Source organism: Ammospiza nelsoni, chromosome 28 (assembly GCF_027579445.1).
Source record: "Ammospiza nelsoni isolate bAmmNel1 chromosome 28, bAmmNel1.pri, whole genome shotgun sequence".
Taxonomy (NCBI): Eukaryota; Metazoa; Chordata; class Aves; order Passeriformes; family Passerellidae; genus Ammospiza; species Ammospiza nelsoni.
This window is the reverse complement of record NC_080660.1, coordinates 617,256-640,738: the sequence shown is the minus strand read 5'-3', so window position 1 is coordinate 640,738 and position 23,483 is coordinate 617,256. Positions and strand designations below refer to the sequence as shown.

General features: G+C 47.4%; 4 protein-coding genes and 1 long non-coding RNA gene across 5 annotated transcripts; 3 read left to right on the top strand and 2 right to left on the bottom strand.

Moving 5' to 3' along the window:
* Nucleotides 1-1,726: 1,726 nt before the first annotated feature.
* LOC132085007 (scale keratin-like) lies at nucleotides 1,727-4,116 on the bottom strand. The gene is made up of 2 exons (XM_059490348.1): nucleotides 4,002-4,116; nucleotides 1,727-2,618 (listed from the first exon to the last, which is right to left on the bottom strand). Exon 2 carries the CDS (start codon nucleotides 2,589-2,591, stop codon nucleotides 2,100-2,102), a length of 492 nt encoding a protein of 163 aa, XP_059346331.1. The 5' UTR covers nucleotides 2,592-2,618; nucleotides 4,002-4,116; the 3' UTR covers nucleotides 1,727-2,099.
* Nucleotides 4,117-5,901: 1,785 nt separating this feature from the next.
* LOC132085008 (scale keratin-like) lies at nucleotides 5,902-7,168 on the top strand. Its single transcript, XM_059490349.1, has 2 exons — nucleotides 5,902-5,926; nucleotides 6,407-7,168. The coding sequence occupies exon 2, from the start codon at nucleotides 6,434-6,436 to the stop codon at nucleotides 6,923-6,925; it is 492 nt and encodes a 163-aa protein (XP_059346332.1). The 5' UTR covers nucleotides 5,902-5,926; nucleotides 6,407-6,433; the 3' UTR covers nucleotides 6,926-7,168.
* A 4,362-nt stretch (nucleotides 7,169-11,530) lies between these two features.
* On the top strand, nucleotides 11,531-12,541 carry LOC132085026 (scale keratin-like). Its single transcript, XM_059490372.1, has one exon. It carries the CDS (start codon nucleotides 11,560-11,562, stop codon nucleotides 11,926-11,928), a length of 369 nt encoding a protein of 122 aa, XP_059346355.1. The 5' UTR covers nucleotides 11,531-11,559; the 3' UTR covers nucleotides 11,929-12,541.
* Nucleotides 12,542-18,299: 5,758 nt separating this feature from the next.
* Nucleotides 18,300-18,620, top strand: LOC132084778 (feather beta keratin-like). Its single transcript, XM_059490032.1, has one exon. The coding sequence runs from the start codon at nucleotides 18,300-18,302 to the stop codon at nucleotides 18,618-18,620; it is 321 nt and encodes a 106-aa protein (XP_059346015.1).
* Nucleotides 18,621-19,536: 916 nt separating this feature from the next.
* LOC132085060 (uncharacterized) lies at nucleotides 19,537-21,434 on the bottom strand. Its single transcript, XR_009420134.1, has 2 exons — nucleotides 21,394-21,434; nucleotides 19,537-20,630 (listed from the first exon to the last, which is right to left on the bottom strand). It is a non-coding gene; the product is annotated as an uncharacterized LOC132085060 (long non-coding RNA).
* Between the last annotated feature and the right edge of the window lie 2,049 nt (nucleotides 21,435-23,483).

Sequence of the window (23,483 nt, the reverse complement as noted above, 5' to 3'; positions counted from 1 at the left end):
AGCCGAAAAGAGGGATGGGGGGGACTCCAGGCAGCTCTCCAAAATGCAGTTTATTCCATCCAAGACATTTCAGCAGTCCAGGGTTGTGGATGACAGAGCCTGTGCCTACAGCTGTCAGCTCCAGCTGCAGGCAGGCCTGGAGACCCTTAGTTTTGGTTACAATGCATTATATATTTTATAATGAATTAGTTTTGGTTACATTGCATTATATATTTTTCTTTGCTGAGCATCTTAATACAGTAGAACCAATCTATGCCTTAACTTTTATTTACAGCCTATCATAGCTGCTATAATTACCATATTAATGTTACTGTTCTCCAATCACTAAAAGTTAGTACATTACAGTTTAAGCTAGAAGTTGTTTTTCGGTTTTCTTGCAGTGGAAAACTCTGAGACCTTTTTTCTACTTACAACATCTGCTGACTTGTTTGTCTCTGCTATCTTTCTGCTTGGTAAAAGCATCTTGTTTGGAGTGGGTTTATCCTTTGTTCTAAGTCATAAAATCCCCTTCTAACTCACACACCCTTTGCCTTCTCAGTTATCCAGTAAGACTGGCTCAGCAATTCTTTTTTCTGTATCAAAACTTGCTTCCATCTCCATTCCTTCTTCAGATTCTACATTTAAAAATCTTTCTGCTAAGCACACATATCTGTGAGACGTTCTTGTCAAACTTTCATCCTTCCCCAACAGTTTGGGTTGGGAGGGATCTTAAAGCTCATCTCATTCCACACCCTGCCACAGGCAGGAACACCTCCCACTGGCCCAGGTGGCTCAGAGTTCATCCAACCTGTCCCTAAACCACGGAGATAAATGTCCTGCCCAAAAAAACCAGGGAAAATTAAATTTCCATAGGAATTTCTTCCAGATAAAGTTTTCATCTCTTTGAGCTACATGTTCTGACTCAAATATTTCCTCAAATACTTAAATTCTGTCCTCAGGAACAACCTCGGCAAAAAGTTAAATCAATTTCCTGACAAATCTTTAAATAAAGTTTTCTGGGCCACAGAGTGGAGCTTTGAAATCTGAAATTTTTCTGAATAATCACGAAATGTAAGGTGTTGGATGACTTTTGACAGAAAAACAGCTCCTTCAAGGATTCATTCACACCACCAAGAAAAGCTGGAGCAGAGAGAACATAGGAAAATGGTACCTGGAAAAATTAAAACATAGAAAATGCTTTAACTTGTGAGCAAATCCACCCTTCTTCTTGCTTGGGTGAGATTCCACCTTCCAGGATCTACAGGGAAGCTGGAGAGGGACTTCTCATTGGGAACTGGAGTAAGAGGACAAGGGAGAATGGATCCAAACTGACAGAGGGCAAATTTAGGGTGGATGTTGGGAACAAATCTTTCCCTGTGAGGGTGGATAGGTCCTGGCACAGATATTCCTGGGAATCTCTGGTTGCCCCATCCCTGGAAGTGTCCAATGCCAGGCTGGAGCAACCAGGTCTAGCAGGAGGTGTCCCTGCCCATGGTGGGGGGTGGAAAAAGATCATCTTTGGTATCCTTTCAATCCAACCCATTCCATGAGTCCATAACTCTGTAATGTTATCATTCCTGCTCCCAAAATCTGGATCAAGAAACAGTAACTGACTTCACTCCCAGCTAAGACATTCCCGGTGGTTTTGAAGTCTTAACCTCCACCTATTGTAAGGATCTGTATTTCCCCACACCCTGTACAGAGAGAAGTGTGGCAAACCCACAGCCAGAGAAATTGAAACTAAAAATTCTTTTGTTTTGTTTTTTTTTTTTTTTGCAGAACAGAATCACTTTAATGAGAAAAAAGCATTCACAGAAAAACATTGCAGAGTATGAAGAACATCAGATCACAGGCAACTCCTTCCTTCCGAGGTTGCTCTTCTCCAGTTGGACAGTGAAGTTGCATTTTAGAAGAAGATAAACTATTTTTTCATCCCACATATTACGCACACACAGTCAAGAAAAAAGCCCAGAAGAAAAGAAGGTGATAGAATCAAGGAGGAGTTGTATGCTTCCAGCTCCACTTGAGTGGGGTGGCCATGGTCGCAACACCTCCTCTGGGGCCAGGATTGTATCTCTCCGTTGCTGGCTATTCCTTACTCAGGGATGTTTCCGTAGGGTTTAGCAGGAGCCCCAGTAGCCACGGCCATAGCGGCCGTACCAGGAGGAGTAGGGGCTGCAATAGCCAGAGCCAAAGAATCTGCCAGAGCCATACAGACCCCGGTAGCCCCCACAGGACCCCAGACCCCCATAGCCCCACAGACCCCCGTAGCCCAGGGATCCATAACCCCCATATCCATACAGACCCCCATAGCCCAGGGAGCCGTAACCCCCATATCCATAGAGACCCCCATAGCCCAGGGAGCCGTAGCCCCCATAGCCCAGGGAGGTGCCAGAGGCTGCGAGGACGGGAGCTCCAGCAGATCCCACCACGGAATCCTGGGGGAAGGAGCTGAGGATGGGGCCGGGGAAGGTGACCACCACGGCGGGAGGCTGGATCACGGTGGTGGAGTCGGGGCACTGGCGGACGCACGGCTCGTTCCCGCTGTCAGCCAGGGGCTGGGGCCGGAGGACGCCGCAGGCAGCGGAGGGGTACAGGTCGTAGCAGGACATCTTATAGGGGTTGGAGGTCAACACAGGCTGAAAAAGAAGGCAAGGAGTTCAAAATTAGGAAATTTAAATTAAAATAACAAGTAGAGTGTTCTGAGTACTTTGCAATCTCAGTGCTCTCTTTTTTTCAGAAAGCATTTTCAAATTTTTTTCACAATTTTTCAAAAATTTTCTAAAAGGTGTCCACACACAAGAGCAAGTGGGAAATGTCCTAAAAACCTTGTCCCTTGTAACATCCTGCAGAAAACTATGAATGATTTATCCACATTAAACTGAAATCTGGGAAGCAAAAGCAGCGAGAGCAAAGTGACTTTGTCCAAGGTCATTGGATGAGTCATTAGGAAAACCCACATTTGGGTTCAGCAGGTTTGCATGAGATGGAGCTTATAGAGAACTTAATTACAGTAGCTTCATCTTCCCACTCATCCCAATTTTGCTGAGAGTCAAGAGAACAACACATTATAGGATTGTGAGCGCCTGGCTTTCCCAGAAAGGCATTTGACAAGACAATAAAGAACGAATCTCCAAGGATGTTCTTTAAATCCTTAACAGAGTTCTGAGGAGGAACTTGAAAGCAAGAAGGTGAAGGAGAGCCTGAGGATTTGTGTTAGCAAGACACAAATGGCTTTATCATGTGTGAACGGCTGCAGGGGTTGCACCCTCATCAAACCCTGAACCTTTTATGCAAATGTTGAGATGGGTTAAACGTATCAAAATGAGGATCAGAGAATCACAGGCTTCCTCAAGCTGGAAGTGACCTCAAAAGGCTCAAATCCAACTCTCAGCTCTTTGCAGGGTTATTTAGAGCTAAACAGAGAACCTTGGAATTGCCTGGTTTGGAAGAGACCCTTAAGATCATCCAGTCCCAGCCCCTCCATGAGCAGGGACAGCTCCCACTATTCCAGGTTGCTCCAAGCCTCGTCCCAACTGACTCTCGACACTCCCAGGGCTGGAGAATCCTTGGAATATCCAGCATGGGGGCTCCCCACCTTCACAGGGAAATATTTCTTCCCAATATCCAACCTAAATTTCCCCTCTCGGTCTGACCCCATTTCCTGTGTCCTGTCCCTGCAGCTCCTGAGGGAAGTCCCTCTCCAGCTTCCCTGGAAACCCTGCAGATCCTGGGGTCTCCCCAGAGCCTCCTCTCCTGCTGGCTGAACATTCCCAGCTCTCCCAGCTTGACTCTATAGGGGAGGGGATCCAGCCACCTCAGCTGACCCAGAGCACTGTCCGTTTGCCCCAAGGTCTGGAGTTCCTGACACCAACAACTCCACACACCAAAAAGACAGAAAGGTCCTTGATCTTTCCCGAGTCCATGCAGATTCACCCAACAGAAAGGATGCTGGACATCAACTGGCGTTGAAACCAACAATAAAAAATACACCAAGAGCAACAGAGAAGATTCAGACTTACCCAAGTCTCCAAGAAGTCAAGGGAAGCGTTTGGAGGAGCGAGGAGAGAGAGGAGCTTTTATATCAGCTGGAGGTACCAGATCAGCATCTCTTACCCTCCCCAATTTCAAATTCATGCAACCATCAGGATGATGAAATTGTTGGGTTCATTATTGGCTTTTATGAGGCCTTTCAAATTTGTTTGTAATAATGATCTAAGCATCACCTGAGATTATAGAGAATTCTTTCATCTTGTGACGAACTGGGGGGAGATTAACACCCTGCATTATTCCTGTCACTTCCTTGGAATTACATCAGGAATCACCAAGCCAGCTCCTCTTGGTATGAACTGAATACCTGGAGAGTGGCTCATGGGTTCATCGGAATCACAAATTCCACCAGAATTTAGTTCTAAGCAGGAAAAACAGCGAAATCCTTAATTTTGGCCACGTCCACAGAGTTCTGTGGAGGAGACCGAGAGGAACCTTTGTCTTCCTGATGCTTGTTTGGGTTTGGGAGATAAACATGGAATGAATTCATGAAGTTAATGAAAACCACAAAGGGATTGGAGGTCCTGAAGAGACTTTTCCCAAGTGTTGAGGGTCGGATGTTTTCTGGACAAAGGTGGCACCTGAGAGCCTTGAATGGGCCTGAGGAAACATGGGATTTTTTAGGAAAAAATGGATCCTCTGGTGCAAAAGTCAAAATGTGATGCAATGCTTTGAATTATTGCCTCGTGTTCTTAGGAATTCATGAGCTTCTATGATACACAAGTCATAAATCCCAAAAAGGGCTGAGCTGGAAATTTCTGGGGTGAAGGAACAATCAGGAATTTGGAAGGTGCGACACAAAGGCTCCTTCTTGCCTCGTTTATGGGTGGGCCATTTTAATATTGCAGACTCCACACCAAAGGTGATCCCTAAATGTTGAGGTGGGGTTCTCAGCCTTTGGGGGGCAGGGGCTTTTGAACAATAATATTTTCAAGCTTCCAGGAAGCAAGTCCATGCAAATCCTATTGATGATCCAGTAGATTAATGGCACAGAGCTGGATTTAGGCGCCTCACAATTATGAAATGACATCACATTCAAACATCTCAGTCAAGATATTTGTGTCCTTGGTATCATCAGTTCAAGGGCAAATACTGGAGGTTTATGCCCCTTCAGGTTTTTTCCCAATGAAAAAGAATTTGAAATAAAAAATTCTGAATAAAACCCAGAAATTAATGAACCATATTTTATTCAAAAAAAAAATTCCAAGGATAGGGCAACCACAGGCTCTGGTCCCAGGGAACAAGGGACAGGAAAACAGGGAATGACCCTGGGTCAGTAACAGCTTGGAATTGATGGTCTTGGAGGTCATTTCCAACCCAAACAATTCCAAGATTCTGTAACAAAAACCTTTTAAGGACCACAGGATGATTTCCATGCCTTCCTTTGAGTTCCATATTGTTCTCGCATGAAGCAGAGAGTAATAATAATAAAAATTACCACCCCAAAGTTGCTCTAAATAATTTTTTCTCCAGGTATTTTGTTTTTTTAATGGAAAAAAACTCCGCGCATGAGGTGACCCCAAGCGAGCAGACAGGTTTTGCCATTAAACAATGGAGAAGCTCTGGAAGAGCGTTGGGATAATTCCTGCTGTAACGCCAGGGCTGTGAATGGAATGATAACAGGAATGAGGATGACTTGTCACCATTCCAGATGAAAGAGGGCTCAGTGATGAAACACACCTATCACATTTCACGAGACTTTGGACCAGCAAATAAACAAAGAGTCAGCAGAACTTTGAGGAGCTACGTGTTGCATTCATTTGGCGTTTGTCCCAATTATGGACATCCCCAAATTGCACCTTAGATGTTCCCCAGGATCTTGGGAATGGTATAAAAGCTCTCCCAACCCGGGGCTCTTCACTTCGCCTTCCTCGCTTCAATCAGCTCTTTGAGAAAGGTAAGCACCATTCTAAGGGATCTCTTCCCTTGGAAATTTTCCCTTGGAAAATTCCAGTCTCTCTTTTCTGCTGGTCTTAATCAAGGTTGGGATCATCCATAAGGATTCTAAGATTCTAAATAATTGGGCTACTTTGTAATGGTTTTCTTTTCAGTTGGTGCTGGACATTCATAAGTTCAAAACAGTAAAATCATTCTTTGTTCTTAGTAGAAATTAGAAAAATTTAGAATTAGAAACCAAAGCAGCTTCCAAAACCTTGCAGAAGGTTTGTTCAGCCAATAAGAATTTTCTATGAGTGGGAATAAAGAAATTAGGAATGAGACCCCAGGAGAGATGACAGCTCAGAGAGTAAGTGGTTTACAAAAACACTGATGAGAATGAAGGACAACCAAGTCTTGAGACATAACAATTATTTTCCTCCACATGTCCAACCGTGAAATATTTTAACCATTGAATTTCTGCCTTTTGCTCACTCCTCAGTACCCGCTGACCTCCAACCCCTACAAGATGTCCTGCTACGACCTGTACCCCTCCGCTGCCTGCGGCGCCCTCCGGCCCCAGCCCCTGGCTGACAGCGGGAACGAGCCGTGCGTCCGCCAGTGCCCCGACTCCACCACCGTGATCCAGCCTCCCGCCGTGGTGGTCACCTTCCCCGGCCCCATCCTCAGCTCCTTCCCCCAGGATTCCGTGGTGGGATCTGCTGGAGCTCCCGTCCTCGCAGCCTCTGGCACCTCCCTGGGCTATGGGGGCTACGGCTCCCTGGGCTATGGGGGTCTCTATGGATATGGGGGTTACGGCTCCCTGGGCTATGGGGGTCTGTATGGATATGGGGGTTATGGATCCCTGGGCTACGGGGGTCTGTGGGGCTATGGGGGTCTGGGGTCCTGTGGGGGCTACCGGGGTCTGTATGGCTCTGGCAGACTCTTTGGCTCTGGCTATTGCAGCCCCTACTCCTCCTGGTACGGCCGCTATGGCCGTGGCTACTGGGGCTCCTGCTAAACCCTGAGGAAAACCCTCTGGATGATGTAGAAGGGCAAAGCGAAATGCAGATTTTTCTTCCCTTTAAATTCTGTCCTGATACATCCATGAGTTCAATTCCTTGTTATCTTCTTTATCACCCCTGTGGCTGAATGCAGTGACAGACTGAAGTGTCTTTCAAGCTCTGCCTGTATTTACAGTCCTGATGTTACCATGTTGTTTGTGTTCTTTTCATTCTCATTAAAACTATTGCATCACTGAAAATCCTCGTGTTGGGCTTTTGTGTCCTCACCCACCCTCAGTTTGCCAACCTCTGCTGGGTAAAGCTCCCTGCTCTGCATGAGGCTGCAAAAACGTTGAGCAAACCCTGCCCAGAGGGAAAAGTCTCCATGGGGCCGTTTTTACCCATGAATTTACAATTTCAGTAAATTTGCATTTATGGAACTACAGTGTGGTCACAGCATGGTGGCCAAAGGCGATCAGAAGTTTCCTCTACATGTTGAGCCCTGTGTGCAGAGGGAACTTCTTTAAATCCACATCAAGGACATCATGAGTGGTCATGGAATCACTGAATTGGGTTGGAAGAGCCTTGAAGATTGTCAAGACCATGTGTTTAATTTATTTATATATTAAATAGAAATGGAATTTTGTCCATATTTTATAAGTAGCCTAAAACCCAACAAAAACACTGCACCATAAATGTCATTATCTTCTTATGTCATTAGCAAAGCACAAAGCCACCTCCTGATTCAGGCAGATCCTTATCTCACAGGGAGTTTTCCTCATCTGGTTCAGCTGCCAAAAGATCTCTGGGTACACATTTTCCCGCAGCAAAAAGATTTGTCGAACATCACCATGTTTAGAGAAAATCTGACCAGAAAACCAAAGGGAAAACTTGAATTAAAAAGGGCAAAAGCTGCTGCAAAATTGAATGACTCCCAGCAGAACCCAGAGATTCCCCAAATGACAGGCGGAGTTGATGTTCTGTGTCCTGCCAGGACCGGAAAAATAAATCTGAAAAATCTATCTACCTCCAGCTAGGACCTGAAAAATCAGTCAGAAAATCTCTACCTCCTTCCAGGACCTGAAAAAGCAGTCAGAAAAATCTGTCTACCTCCTTCCAGGACCTGAAAAAGCAGTCAGAAAAATCTGTCTACCTCCTGCCAGGACCAGATAAATCTGCCAGAAAATCTGTGGTGGTGAAGAGCAGAGTAAGAAAAGTTCAGGTTACAAAAGGAGCCCTTAAGCAGGATTTAAGCCAGGCTCTAATGGAGATCCCGCGGTGTTTCCAGAGGGAAGGGACAAAGGATCCCTGTGATGACACTGAATGGTGGATGAGCCACCACCCTCGGGTCAGGGCAATCCTTGAGTTGGTCATCAGGAAATGTGACAGTCATCAGGTGACATGAGTGTGGCCATCACCCAGCAGAACCTTCTGAAGGACAAGGGGAAAAGCTTGGAAATCTCATGGAAATGGGAAAATCCGGTGTCCATCTCTGGGCCTTTCATGTCAAGGGGGACATTGAGGAGCTGGAGAACGTCCCGGGATGGGAACAGGGCTGGAGCAGCTGGAAAAGGGAATGGAGAATCCTGAGGGAGCTGGGGGGGCAAAGACTGGAGAAAAGGGAGATCCAGGGGGAATTTGGGATCTGCCAGAGGGGATTTGGGATCTGATCCCAGGGAACAGGGCCAGGACAAGAAGGAACGGCCTTGAGCTGGAAATTTGAGGAAATTCTTCTTGAAAAGGCTTTGGAAGGGGCTGCCCAGGGAGGGTTGGAGTGGCCACCCCTGGCAGTGTCCAAAGAATTCCTGTTCATTGGTCTGGATGACCAGGTGAGGGTGGTCCCAGCTGGACTCGGTGACCTCGGAGCTCTTTCCCAACTAAAATAACTCTGGAATTATGTGAAACTCCCGGCAGTTTCAAGGAGGGGCTTTTGATACGTCCTCTGAGCTGCTGGAGACTGCAAGGCTCCCATTAGTGCGTTTATCACACCCGGGTCACCTCGCGGTGACAAAAGCGTTTTGCTCAATATTTCTGTTTATGAGTTGATTCAAATTCTGACGCTGCATGAAATGCAAATTACAACCCAAAGATTTCTTTCATCTCAGCACTTTAGTTGGCCGAGATTCACACCTGGTAACGTTCCATGAAACACATTCAGCATGACAGCGTGGATTCTGCTGCTTCATTTATTCGCCTCTCATTAGCTGGCATAATGATGCTGGCTCAGGTGTTAATCATCATTTTCATCTGCTTGAAGGTGCAAGATTTTTTTCTTTCTTCTTCACCCATGGTAGATAAGAAATTGATGAAAACCTCAGTGCCTTCCTTGTGAAATCAGCAGCTTTTATGTGTTGTTGGAATTTGAATTTGGACAAAACCATTCAGAACTTTTCAGAGGAAATGACAGATATTTTTTAAACCATCCAGATCTGTGTTTTGTCTTGCAGATGTTCAGGCTACAGAGAAAATGTGAGTTAAAACATCAGCACTGAAGAAGAAACTCACCCAAATAAATGAAAACTTAAATTAGATGAGAAAATCCACTGAGGTGAGAAGCCATGAGGTGGTGAAGGGAACAGAAAGAGTTCACTCAGACAATTTTTTTTTAATGTTTATTTTTTATTTTTAATAATAATTTTAAGACTGATTTTAATTACATTTCAAAATGCTGGGCTGTTAGAACACAACCACATATTTATATTGCAATTGTCACACCCCATTTCATGCATAAACTATTAAGGAGGGTTTGGGAATTGCTCAAAAACACACCCCAAAAATAATTGGACACCTTTTGGGGAAAATTATTCCTGTAATCCCCTGGGGACATCCCGAAGTTTGGGGGAAAGAACCTCCCAATTTCAGTGCAACTTTGGTAGGAATGTGTTTATTTAATAACTCATCCACAGCAAATGATGGGGTTTGAGGTGGGACCTGGCGATGTTCATCTGTGAAAAAAACACTAATATCCGTCTAGAAAAAAAAAAAGAAAACTCAACAAAAACAACCAAAACAAACTAACCAAACTTTGATTTAAGCCCTGTTTTAGGTAGTAAAATATTGTGTTTTCTGCACTGAGGAAAACTGGGAATTCCCAATCCCAGCAGACAAATCCATGATTCCCACAATGACCTGAGGTTTGTGGCTGCGAGTGCAAAACCCACCGGGAGGCTCCTTGCACCTCTCCAAGCATTCCATTGCAAAATCTGTGAGCAGAAGTGACGAGAGCCAAGATCCGGAGCTGCAAATCCCAAACCTGTGCACGGCAGCAGGTTCTGACTGTGATTAAAAGTCATTAATGAAGATAATGAAGGAAGGGCTCAGCAAATGGGATTTAATTCCCGCTGGGAGGGATGGAGCTGCTCCGTCAGGATCCGAGATGAAAGGGAACCGGCAGCTGGAATGTGCTGGGCAGAGATTCAGGGTGGTTTTGCAAAGCCAGGAGAGTTTCGTCACTTTGGGGAGTGATATGGGCTCGTCCGACCCGGGCTCGGCGTGTTCAGCCCCGGGGCATCCCAGGCTTTGTATAAAAGCAGAAGCTCTGCGGAGCTTTTCCATCGTTCTCCTGCTTTTCTCCTCTCCATCAGGTAAGTCCAATGCCTTTTCATTCCTCTCCCAGCTCCAAAATGCCTTTGCTTGATGATTTTTTATTCCAGTTGCTGCTTGCAACTATTACATTAATTTTCAGGGCTTTATTTTTCCTGTATTCTTTTTTTTATCCTTTAAATTTTCATTTTTGCAGTATCCTGACAAGTATTTTACTGCAAGGCTTTAGGAGTCAAATCCATGCTAGGCATTTTTTATTCAGAATTTTTTTCTTGTTATTTGTATTTGGCTATTCTTGGACGGACAGCAGAATGAAAATTCAGGATGGCACAAGCTTTAAAATGTTGAATTTTCCTGGATTTCAGTCCACGACTGAATCAGGGAAATTTGTCCATGTCCTGAGCTATCCAGTTGAAGAAAGCATTCTATTTTAATTACAGTCATTTATATAAATAAAAATATAAAAATATTTAGTTATTTTCACCACAGTCAAAAAGGAGAAGAGTAGACTTGTGTTCTGACCCAGTGAATAAAATAATATTTCTAATTTTTAATGGGAAAAAACATTAAACTGAAGGCTTTTATGCCTCGATATCCAGGTGGAAAAATGTTTTAAATCCATATTTTTATCTGATGAAGGAATTGTGCTCCTTCCATCCCATCTCCATCCCACCTCAACTTCATCCCATCCCATCTCCATCCTCTCCCATGTCCATCCCACCCCATTCTTTCCTATCCTATCTCCATCCTGTTTCATTCTGCTTCATCCCATTTCCATCTCCATCCCATTTCCAATGCCGTCCCATCTCCATCCCATTTCAATCCCATCCCATTTCCAATGCCGTCCCATCTCCATCCCATTTCAATCCCATCCCATCTCCATCTCCATCTCATCCCATCCCATCCCATCCCACTTCCATCTCCATCCCATTTCCATCTCCCATCCCATCCCAAACCCAAACCTGCTCCTATCCCACCCCAATTTTTCCCCCAGGGATGTCTTCCCCCATTTCCCAGCTCCCCCAAACCCCCACCTACCCCTTCCACAGCTCCTCAGTTTTCAGCACCTCCTTCTCTGCCTTCCAGGACCCTCCACCCCAGCCAGGAAATGTCCTGCTACGACCTCTGCCCCACCACCGGCGGCATCTCCTGCCCGCAGCCCGTGGCCAACAGCTGCAACGAGCCGTGCGTCCGGCAGTGTCCGGACTCCACCGCCCTCATCCAGCCGCCCCCGGTGGTGGTCACCTTCCCCGGCCCCATCCTCAGCTCCTTCCCCCAGCAGGCCGTGGTGGGATCTGCTGGAGCCCCGGTTTTTGGTGGCTCCCAGGGTTTTGGGAGTCTCTACGGCTCCGCGGCTTTCCCAGGATACGGCGCCCGCTCTGGATACGGGATCTCAGCGCTGGCCGGCGGCTCCTGCGGCCCATCCACGTCACGCCGCTTCAGCCGCCTCTTCCGCGGCTCCTGCGGGCCCTGCTGAGGGCACCAGAGCCTCCAGGGAATCCCGGGAATGCCCAAATCCACGGCCATGAGCGTGAGGGGTCGGCATTTCCGTGGCCCTCTTCGCATTCCTGATCTTTCTCCTACTTCGTGTTCGGCGCCTCCTCATTGTTTGCTCTCGCTGCCTGTTCCAGCATTCCCGATTTATCAGACTGGTGTGGGACAGCCCATTCCTGATTTATCAGACTGATGTGGGACACCCCATTCCCGATTTATTGGACCAGCATGGGACAGCCCATTCCCTGTTCCAGCATTCCCAATTTATTGGACTGATGTGGGACAGCCCATTCCCAATTTATTGGACCAGCATGGGATGTCCCATTCCCTATGGATTTCACCCACAATGACCAATATCCTCGGACAAGAGCCAGGAGAAGCCGGCTGAGGACATCTTGGAGCAGAACTTTGGTTGGACTTTCCCCAAAATTATTTGTGAATGGATTTTCCCCAAAATATTCCAGGAATGGATTTTCCCCAAAATTGTCTGAGAATGGATTTTATCCTAAATTGTGCAGGAATTGATTTTCCACCTTCTGTGATCTCTGGCTTTGCAAAGGAACATTTCTGGCTCAATAAAACTTTGTTGCATCACACGGCAGCCTCCTGGTTTTTCCTTTTTTTCCCTTTTTCCGCTTTTCCCCCATTTTTTTCCCTTCACCCACTGATCTGCTCACAGGCAGGTCCAAAGGTCATCCAGTCCAACCCCTCTGGTTTTCTCTCACTAGATCAGGTTGCTCAAAGCCCCTTGAACACTCCAAAAATCAAAGATTCCAGACATTCCTATTTAATTAAGTAAAAAAAAAAAAAGGGAGGGAATGAGCTAAAAAATATTTGCTTAAGGAGTGTGCCTGAGAGAGAATTTCATTTGAAACACCTGAAAAATTGGAAGCGCAGCTCCTCCAATTGCAAAATGAGAAAAATGGCAAATCCTCCCTTTGCCAATCCCACCATATCCCTAGGCCTTTGTGCCTGAAGGGAAATTGCCAGCCCGGAGCACCTAAAATCCCATTAAATAAAGATTTTTCCAGCCTGCAGCACCTAAAAACCCATTAAATAAAGATATTGCCAGTCTGGAGCACCTAAAACCCCATTAAATTAAGATTTTGCCAGCTCAGAGCACCTAAAAACCACTAAATAAACATTTAACCCGCTAAATAAAGTCTGGAAATCAAACACGAGATGTTTAATTGGCATCGGGATCTGCTCCGAGCTGGGATTCAGGGTTTGCAACACCTTTAATGAGTCAGCTGCTGATTGCATCTCAATTAACAGCTCTTCCCTTGTCCCGGGACTGAACACTGGGTAAGACAAGGGTACAGTGACCTCTGGGGTTCAGAACAGAGTTTTTCTCATCCTCGGAGTTTTCTCCTCGCTCCCAGGAATTCCCTTTTTGGGTGGCAGGTGGATCAGGAGGCTCAGTTGCTGCCATCGGAATTTTTCTGTCCTGTTTTTCTTCAAATTGTGCCCGAGAACTTCAGGAATTGCCATGGACACATCCCAGTGCTGCAGTGGCCAGAAAATTATGATTTTTTATCAAATTGTCTCCCTAATTATGGGTCACAGGACCAGAGGTTGCTCCAAAACAGAGATGGAAAAAGGAGGAGAAAACCCCCCAAATTTTGAGCCATTTTTGGATCTTTCTCCTGTGTTTCTTTCTTTTCCTTCCAAGCCCAGGGAGAATTAAGGAATTAAAGATTAAAGAATTGTCCTTTGGGGTTTCATAGAACCAGAAAATGGTTTGGGTTGGAAGGGACCTTGAAGATCTTTGATTTATGGGCAGGGACTCCTTCCCACATCCCAGGTTGCTCTCACTCGTTCTTGGACAATTCCAGGGATGGGGCCAGCCAGAAATTCCCTGGAAAAGAGAATTTCTCCACCCTCCCAGGGTACACTTCAACAACTCTTCAATTTGTTTTAATTTATTTATGGGAAAGTTCAAGGAACTCAAAGAATTCCACCAAAAATTTGCCTTTCAGGTAAAAAAATTCCTGTGGGAATTCTCAAGGGAAGTTTTCCAAGGAAAGTTTTTCCCCTCAGGCTGTTTTTAAACAACTTTAAAAACTGTGAAATTACCGTGTGGGGATGTAATTACATCGGAGCCCGGGGCAGGCATTGAGACACAAATAATCTGAGTCACCCGTGTTTGACTTTCTTTGGGAACAAGGAACAGCCACACCTGCCCCGAGGGAAGATCCGAACGGAATTGGGAGAGTTCCAAAACCTCTTTATCCCTCTTGGAATGACTTTGTGTCACCGCCGAAAGGACCTGGGCACCTTCCGGGTGTGGAAAGGCAACAGAAGCCGCCGCGCTCACCCAGAATGGCAGAAACCCCCCAAAATTATGGATAAAAACCACAGGAAAACTCTGGATTTTGATGCGCAACGGTTTAATGAGAAAGGAGGAAGAGAAATATCACGGTTGGGATGGAAAACCCCGGGAGAAATGAAGGAAAGAATCGCTCCAGGGCTGGGCATTCCACAGGGATGACTCCTGGGTTTTTGGGTGTGGGAAGGTGACACGACCTCATCCCACTTTCAGCCAGGCAAGGGATCATGGATGGGACCATTCCGAGGTCGGGAAAATAAAAAGAAAGAAAAAGAAAAAGGGAATTTACATAAAAGTGCAGGGCTGAGGATGCTCCAGGAAGTGCCGGGATTTGGGGCTGAGGATGCTCCTGGAACTGCGGGGATTTGGGGCTGAGGATGCTCCGGGATCTTCCAGGATTTGTGGATGCTCCATGGCGACTCTTGGCTCCTTCCTGCTCATTCCTGAGATGTTTAGCAGGGTCTGCAGCTCCCAGAGGATCCATAGGAAGAGTAGGACCTCCCGTAATTGTAGGAGCCATAGGAACCCCCGGATCCCAGGAAGTTTCCAGATCCCAGGAAGTTTGAGGGTGCTGAGGAGCCCACGATGCTCTCCTGGGGGCAGGAACTGAGGATGGGCCCGGGGAAGGTGATGACCACGGGCGGAGGGTGGATGACGGCCCGGGAGTCCCCACAGGAGGTGACACAGGGCTGGTTCCAGGTGTCAGCACAGGGCTGGGGACAGGAGATCGCACAGGGGGTCAGGCAGCGGGAGCTGGAGCTCTGTCTGTAGGAAAACATCTTCTGGGATTGGAGATGGGTCTGGAATCACGAAGGAGAGGCAGCAGGAAGGTCAGAGACCAATTTAGTGGAGGCTGGGCTGGGAGGAGAAAGAACGGATGAAAAAAGTCACAAAGAGGTTCAAAATTTGGCGTTTTCCATCTTCTCGTGTCCTTGTCTCCTGTGCCTCCTGACTTTTAATTATGGAGTCAATTTGACACAAAAATACCCCTCAAAATGGACAGTAAATCCCAAAATGAACAGTAAATCCCAAAATTACCAGTAACCCCCAAAATGAACAGTAAATCCCAAAATTACCAGTAACCCCCAAATGACCAGTAAACCCCAAAATTAACAGTAACCCCCAAATTAACAGTAACCCTCAAAATTACCACTAAACTCCAAACCCTGCTCTGGCCCTGCTGGCCCCACAATTGTGGATCCAAGCAAAGCTCAGTTCAGATCCCGACAGTTCCAGGAACAGTTCCAGGCTCAGACTTACCCCTGTGGAGCTCGGAGCGAGTCGGGAGGGTTTGCTGGAGCAGCTCAGAGCTGAGAGGGTTTTTATACCATTTCTTGGGCAATCAACTGGAGCTGAAACAACCACGGCTGATGAATGATCCAAGAAAAATTCCCTCCACCTCTCATGGCCCAGATAAAGTGATTATTTCGCTCAGCAATTATTACTGTTGTTGTTACATCCACGGCATTACTCAGGCACAGTAATGATTTATTTTTCTTAATTTTCCTTGTTGCTTTTTTCCTACTTCTGGGATTGCCTCACGATTGCTCAGAGCTTGATCCATCAACACGAGGTGCTGACATAGCTCGGATCCCACCCCGCTTTTTCCGAGGAAAAATTGTGCAATTTCTGCCATTATTGACCCACAGTGACTCCGGTGACTCCGAATTGAGGCACGTTCATCCACAGACACCTTCCTGTGGAATTTGGGAATGGGAAGAGCTCCTTCATGTCCTCCTGGTCAAGGAACACTCCCAGATTCATGAAATGTCCATGGAGTTTTCCAGGAGAAATCCACGTCCATTTTTTAGGGAACCTGTGGGATCAGCACTGCTGAGGGAGGAGGATTCATGGATTGGGGTGAGCCAGGTCAGGGAGGGGATCCTGCATCACCCCTGGAAAACCTGGGAATGTCCAGGTGCAGCTGAGGCAGAGGTCTGGCTGCAACTTCAGCAGATTTGTTCTTCAGATTTCCCCCTCTCCAGTCATTCATGGATTACATTTCCTGCTGTGTCTCTGTTTTCCATACCCAACATTATTCCCAAATTTCCTCAAGAAATGACCTTCCCCCCCCCCCCCCCCCCCCCCCCCCCAGAATCCATCCCCTTTATGGAGCTACAAACTGAACAGTGGGGATTTGAGTGGCCCTGAGAATTCTGTCCCAAAATGTCCATTTTACTCCATTTTTTCCATTGGTAACTCTTAGGGTAGGAAGCCTGAGGAAGCCTTTCCTGGGGTTTCCCTGATTTTTCCCAGCCCTCAGAATTTACAGTTAAGAGGATTCACCCAAACCAAAACCAGGATTAGGAAAAACTAGGGAAGGAGAAATTGTGGGGCACAACCCCCGGGAGTTGCTGGAAATCCCTGTCTGAACTTCCCCGTCCTCCTAAAAGGGCAGAAGGAGAAATCCAGTGGGATCAACCCAAATGAACCCTAAAATTCTTCCTTTTGGGTCCTGGTGTTTGATTCTTCCCCTCGGCTCTGGTGGGATGGCTCTGGTGAGATCCCACTGGGAATTCCGTGCCTGGTTCTGGTGTCCCCGAGCTGTGAAGTTGCTCAGGGGACTGGAGCCTCTCCCTGATGGATCCAGGCTAGGAATGTTGGGAATGTTGGGAATGAGGAGACCCCACAGCCCCTCCAGGATCTGCAGGGGCTCCAGAGAAGCTGGAGAGGGACTTTTCCTCAGGAAGTGCGGGGACAGGACCCAGGGAACGGGGCACGGGGAATTTGGGTGGGATTTTGGGTTGGAATTGTTCCCTGTTAGGGCCTGGCCCAGGGAATTCCATTATTTTCCCAGCCCTGGAATTGTCCAAGGCCAGGCTGGTCTATGGAAGCTGCTCCTGCCTATGGAGCAATTCCACCACAAAAAATTAATTCCCCAACAATTTCCCCAACTTTGCAAAATCAGCAAAAACGCTGCAGGAAGCGAAACCGCTTCCAAAAAAACTCAAGGAAGAAACTGGAAGGGTGTTGGGAGAAACTGATAATTGCTTTGAGGTGGATAAAACAACCCGAGCCCGGGCAGGGATTGCCTCCCGAGGGTTGGGAAACTTCAGGGATGGCTCAACCCCCTCGGGCAATCCCGGGATGGGATAAAAAGCTCCCGGCTCCCAATTCCTCCCATCCCAGCTCTGGATTCCTGAGATTTCAGCTCCTCGGGCTTCTCCTCTTCGGGTTCTGAGTGAGTCTGGGGGATGCTTTGGGGGTGGTAGGGGTGGGAGTCACTCCTTGGGGAGACTGGGACAGCCCTGAGGAGGAAAGGAGGGAAAGGGAGAGGGAAAAGGGAAAAAAAAAGGAAAATCTGAGATTTTGGAGAGGGGGTTACTTGGGAAGGAGGGAGGGAGGAACAGGAAGAAGGGGAAAAGGGGAAAATCTGAGATTTTGGAGAGGAACTGTTTGGGAAGGAGGGATGAAAGGAGAAGGAGAAGGAGAGGGATAGGGAGAAGGGAAATAGGGAGAAAAATCTGAGTTTTTCCAGAGCAGGTGTTTGGGAGGGAGAGAGGAGAGAAGGACAGGGATAAGGGAAAAGGAAAGGACAGGAATAAGGGGAAAAGAGGGAAAATCTGAGCTTTTGGAGAGGAAATGCCTGGAAGGGAGGGAAAGAGGCAAGGGAAGAGAGAGAGGGATGAGGGAAAAGAGAGGAAAATCTGATTCTGAACAGAGGAGCCACATGGGAGGGAGGGAGGGAGGGAGGGAGGGAGGGAGGGAGGGAGGGAGGGAGAAGGAGAGAAGGACAGGGAGAAGTGGAAAAAGAGAGAAAAATCTGAGTTTTTCCAGAGCAGGTGCTTGGGAGGGAGGGAAGGAGGGAGAAGGAGAGAGGCACAGGGAGAAGAGAGAAAGAGAAAAATCTGAGATTTTGGAGAGTTTTTTGAGGGAGGGAAGGAAGGAAGGAGAGAAGGAGGAAGGAGGAGAGGGACAGGGAGAAAGGAAAGAGAGAAAAATACGAGCAGGGGCTGTGCTGATTTCCAACCCTGTTTCCTCCCTTCCCTCCCTTTCCTCAGCAGTTCCAGCTCTCTCCTGCCACGATGTCCTTCTCCAGCCAGCTCAGCTCCCGCTGCTCCGCGCCCTGCGCCGTGTCCTGCCCCCAGCCCTGCGCCGACACCTGGAACCAGCCCTGCGTCACCTCCTGCGGGGACTCCCGGGCCATCATCCACCCCCCGCCCGTGGTCATCACCTTCCCGGGGCCCATCCTCAGCTCCTGCCCGCAGGAGAGCATCGTGGGCTCGGCGCTCCCGGCGGGCTTGGAGCGCCCCGGGGGCCTGCAGGGTTCTCTGGTCTATGGAGGATTCTTCTCCTCCTCCAGGAGCGCCTGGAGCCAGCGCTCCGGGGGCTGCGGGCCCTGCTGAGCCGGGAGAGGGATGGGGAAACCTGGGGGAGAGGCAGCAGGAGCTGGGGCAGGGGCTGAGTGGGGGGACGGGCCTCTGTGGGGCTGGGAGATGCTGTGAATCCATGGGACATGTTCAGGATCCATGGGAACTGCTCAGAACCTGTGTGAACTGCTCAGAATCCATGGGAACTGCTCAGGATCCATGGAAACAGCTCAGAATCCATGGGAATTGTTTAGAACCTGTGGGAACTGCTCAGGATCCATGGAGACTGCTCAGAACCCATGGGAATTGTTCAGAATCCATGGAAAGCGTTCAGGATTCATGGGAACTGCTCAGAATCCATGGGAACTGCTCAGAATCCATGGAAAATGTTCAGGACCAATGGGAACTGCTCAGGATCCATGGAAACTGTTCGGAACCTGTGGGAACTTCTCAGAATCCATGGAAAATGTTCAGGATCTATGGGAATTTTTCAGGACCCATGGGAGCTGCTCAGAATCCATGGGAAATGCTCAGCATCCATGCAAAGCCCTCAGCACCCCTGGGATCTCCTCAGCACACCTGGGAGCTGCTCTTCCTCTCCTCTTTCCTGTTTTTAATGTCATGTTTCCCCAAATTTGCCTCTTCCGTTCTCCAACCCCGAATTGTTTGCCCGCTTTTATCCCAATAAACTTCTGTGTTTGCATTCATATCTCTTGGATTTCTTCTCTTTTTTATAAAACCTCTGCAAGCCCATGAGACCAAACCATCCTGGAGATCTTGGGAGGAGGGTTTGGCTCCTCCAGGGAATGTTTTTATGGATTCACCCATTGGTAAATTCCCATTTCACCTTCCCAGGGAACCAGGTGGGACAAAATATTCCATGAAAAATTTACGTGTCCACTCCAGAAATGCTTCAAGAGCTCATCCCACCCCAACAGAAAACTCCAAATCGTGATGCAGAAGGGATTTTATTGGGGCCAAGCAATGGGATTCATCCCGCGACAGCAGCACCACAAGGAATTCCTGGGGAATTCAGAGGGAAATCCAGGGGAATTTGGGCAAATTCACAGCAAAGCAGAATCGATGGGAATTGCGAGTGGGGATCTGATCCAGAGGGTATCACAGGGCTGGGATCACTCCTGGGATCATTCCTGGGGTCGTTTCTGGATTGTTCCTGGGATCAGTCCTGGGATTGTTCCTGGGATCACTCCTGGATCGTTCCTGGATTGTTCCTGGGATGGTTCCTGGGATCAGTCCTGGGATTGTTCCTGGGATCATTCCTGGATCGTTCCTGGATCATTCCTGGGATGGTGCCTGGGATCATTCCTGGGGTCATTTCTGGGTTCAATCCTGGGATTGTTCCTGGGATCGTTCCTGGAGTCATTCCCGGGATGAAGGAGCAGCCCCGGCCCCTCTCGGAGCCCTCCCCTTGCTCACAATTTGTGGATTTATTTATCGTTCTGCTGCTTTTGGTCATGTGGGGATCCTTTGCCGGGCTTGGGACGGTGGGGGTGGGAAGGGAAGGGTTTTTCGGGGTGGGACGGGAAGGGATTTTGGGGGTGAGAGGGGAAGGGTTTTTCAGGGTAGGTTGGGAAGGGTTTTTCAGGGTAGGTTGGGAAGGGTTTTTCGGGGTGGGATGGGAAGGGTTTTTGGGGACGGGAAGGGAAAGGTTTTTGGGGGTGAGAGGGGAAAGGTTTTTGGGGGTGGGACGGGAAAGGTTTTGGGGGGTGGGACGGGAAAGGTTTTTGGGGGTGGGAAGGGAAGGGTTTTTGGGGGTAAGAGGGGAAGGGAATTCCGGGATAGCAGGAGGAGGAGGAGACACCTCCCAGCTCGAAGGAATTTCCCATTCCCGCCGGGAATGCGGAGCCCACGATGCTCTCCTGCGGGCAGGAGCTGAGGATGGGCCCCGGGAAGGTGATGACCACGGGCGGGGGGTGGATGACGGCCCGGGAGTCCCCGCAGGTGGTGACACAGGGCTGGCTCAAGGCGCTGGCACAGGGTTGGGGACAGGACACGGCACAGAGCTGCTGGGAGGACATTGTGGGGCTGGGGGAGACAGAGAGGGGACAACGTGAGGGGACAGAGCAAAGGACAACCTTCATTTATCATTTATCATTTATCATTTATCATTTATAATATTTTGTTATTTATATTTTATTTATAGTTATAGTTATTGTTTATTATTTCTTTTATTACTTATATTTATTAATTATAATCTTTATTTATTAATTTTATTTATTTTTTATTATTCATTATTTATTCATTATTTATTATTACCCTTGTTTGTTTATTTATTTATTTATTCGAATATTCATGTTGCCAGTGTTCATATATCCCAATATTCACATTTCCAATTTTAGTATTTTCAGTGTTCATCGTTCCAACATTCATATTTCTAATAGTCATATTTCTTATCTTCATATTAAAAATATTCATTATTTTAAAATTCATCGTTTAAATATTCATATTTCCAATGTTCATATTTCCAATATTCATTCATCCATCCATCCATCCATTCAAATATTATTTTCAATATTCCTATTTCCATTATTAATCTTTTCAATTTTCATATTTATAATACGAATATTTCTTATATTCCTATTTCTTCTATTCATTTATGAAATTAATCTCTGAATTAACGCCATTTTATTTTATTAACACAAATTTTACCCCATTTATTTCGAACTGTTCTGTTCCCAAATCATGAACCATCTCCCACCACTCCATGTGAATCTTTTAGAGGTAAAAATTCACAATTTTTACAATTTCCGAGCTCAAACCCTGCCCGACCCCCCCAGACCTGACTTACGCGGTGTCACAGCAGGAGATGGGACGAGAATGGCAGAAAAATGATTTAAAATCCCGCTGCAGGAGCTTTTATATAACTCCTCACTTCGGCCCGGGGGAAGGGAACCACTCCTGTCCTCTTTGTCCCCATTGTCCCTCAAATGCCTTTTGCTTTTTTCGCTTTTGTCTCTCAATCCAGGTATTTGTGATCATTGTTTCTCCCAAAACTCCACCTGGCGCTCCTTTAAATCCCGGAGATTTTGGGATGTCAGACAGGGAGGGCGATTCCCACCCTTGGCACAACTCCCGAGCTGAAGATTTATTTCTCTGTGAGCTTCCATATCGATTTTTTTCCCCCCAAATTGCGCCAAAATTCCCCAATTCAATATCCCCGCGAGGACCGGCCTCTCCATCTCCTGTTTTTGTTTCTCCAAACAAAAAATTCCTGGCTCGGAGCCGGCGCAGGAGATGAAAGGAGCGAAGCCTCGGGCTCCTCCCTGGATCTCCTTCCCCTCTGAATCAACAGCCGGGGCTGGGATTTCACCTCAGACTTTTTAATAATCGCCGTGAGGAAATCGGCCCCAAAAATTGCCCAATTCCCTCGGGGTGCCGGGAAAACGAGGGGTTGGGTGTGGAAAACAAGGGTTTGGCATCGTCCCGAGATCAGAGTGCGCCGAGATTAAAATTTCAATTAAAATTAAATTGTTTTGGCAGCAGCTCCCGCCGGTGCCATCACGGGGAAAGCGCGATTTCCAGGGAAGGAGCCACGCAGAAATCCAGGGATCATTCCCAGCCCCTGAGGAGGAGGAGGAGGAGGAGGAAGGTTTTGAGGTGAGGATGAAGACGGGCAAACAATGATTCAGGAATCTGGAGATGTTTTTGACGGAGATCTTTGCCTCTCCCATGGTCACTCCTGACTCAGGACCCCGCGCCCGCCCCAGGCTTCCCCCAGGAGTTGCTGAGCCCGCAGAAAATCCAGAAAATCCCGCTTGATTAAGAATTAATTAGCAATAATCACCTTTTCCCTTGCTCTTTCCAGGCCCGCCCCTCCCACGCCACACGGGGAATCACGGGAGGCTGTGCTGATGGTTTTTATTTTTAATTTATTTATTTTTTTTTTTTTTCTGGCGGAGATGATGAAGAGAAACCCAGAGGATTTATAAAAACATCCCGCGGCAATGCGGGGAACCACTGGGAGGAGATCTCGGGCACGGCCGGGACTTGTCAGAGAGATTAATGTCATTAAAATTTCATTATCCCCTGGAAATTTGATTTTTTTCTGACACTGAAGGGCCCAAATTCCCATTTTCCAAAATGACCCAGAATTTGTGGCTGGGAGGAAACCACCATGGGCTGTTCCTGGAAATCAAACGGAGCATCTGGGAGAGAAATGAGGAATCCCAGGAGGAAGAGAGAGGTGGAATAACCCCAGGGCAGGGTGGTGCAGAAAATGGTTTTTAATGGACACGAGAAGCAGAACCGGCACTCACAACAACACAAAATTAACAGGGACACCTTTAATATCCCGAATTCCGGCCAGAATTCCCACTTTCCTCACAATTCAGCCCCTCATCCTTGGAACCGAACCCTCGGGAAGTTTTCACCAGGGGCCACAACTTCCTTGCTTTTTTTTTCTTTTCTTTTTCCTTATTTTTTCTGGGTTTTTTTCCTTTTTTTTTTTCTTTTTTTTTTTTTTTCTTTTTTTTTTTCTCAAATCGATTACTCCAGTTTTAGGGCACGTAACCCAAATAAGAGCTGATTAATTAACATAAAATTAACATTCCAGGTCCAGGCGTAATCCAGCCTGGGAGTGTTTGGGAAGCGTTCTGGCTCCCTTTGTTGTGCGGAAGCCCTGGGATATTTTGGGGCGGGGGTAATTGCGGGGAATGACCCGGAATTCCAGCCCCAACGTGGCCATTAGGGAAGAATGAACCGAACATGGTCTTTAGTATAAAAACAGCGCCCGGAATGGCTCGGAATGAGATGAGCAGGACACGCCTGGCATCCCAAACTGCCCGGAGGGATCCTCTGCTGGCATCGGCTCCTGGAATTTGGAGCTCCAGGTCCCTCCCTGTCACCGCCGAGAGGTGGAGAAGAGTCCTTGGAAAAGCA

Coding starts and splice junctions, on each gene's coding strand:
- LOC132085007 (XM_059490348.1), bottom strand. CDS start 2,591: ATGTCCTGCTACGACCTGTACCCCTCCGCTGCCTGCGGCGTCCTCCGG.
- LOC132085008 (XM_059490349.1), top strand. CDS start 6,434: ATGTCCTGCTACGACCTGTACCCCTCCGCTGCCTGCGGCGCCCTCCGG.
- LOC132085026 (XM_059490372.1), top strand. CDS start 11,560: ATGTCCTGCTACGACCTCTGCCCCACCACCGGCGGCATCTCCTGCCCG.
- LOC132084778 (XM_059490032.1), top strand. CDS start 18,300: ATGTCCTTCTCCAGCCAGCTCAGCTCCCGCTGCTCCGCGCCCTGCGCC.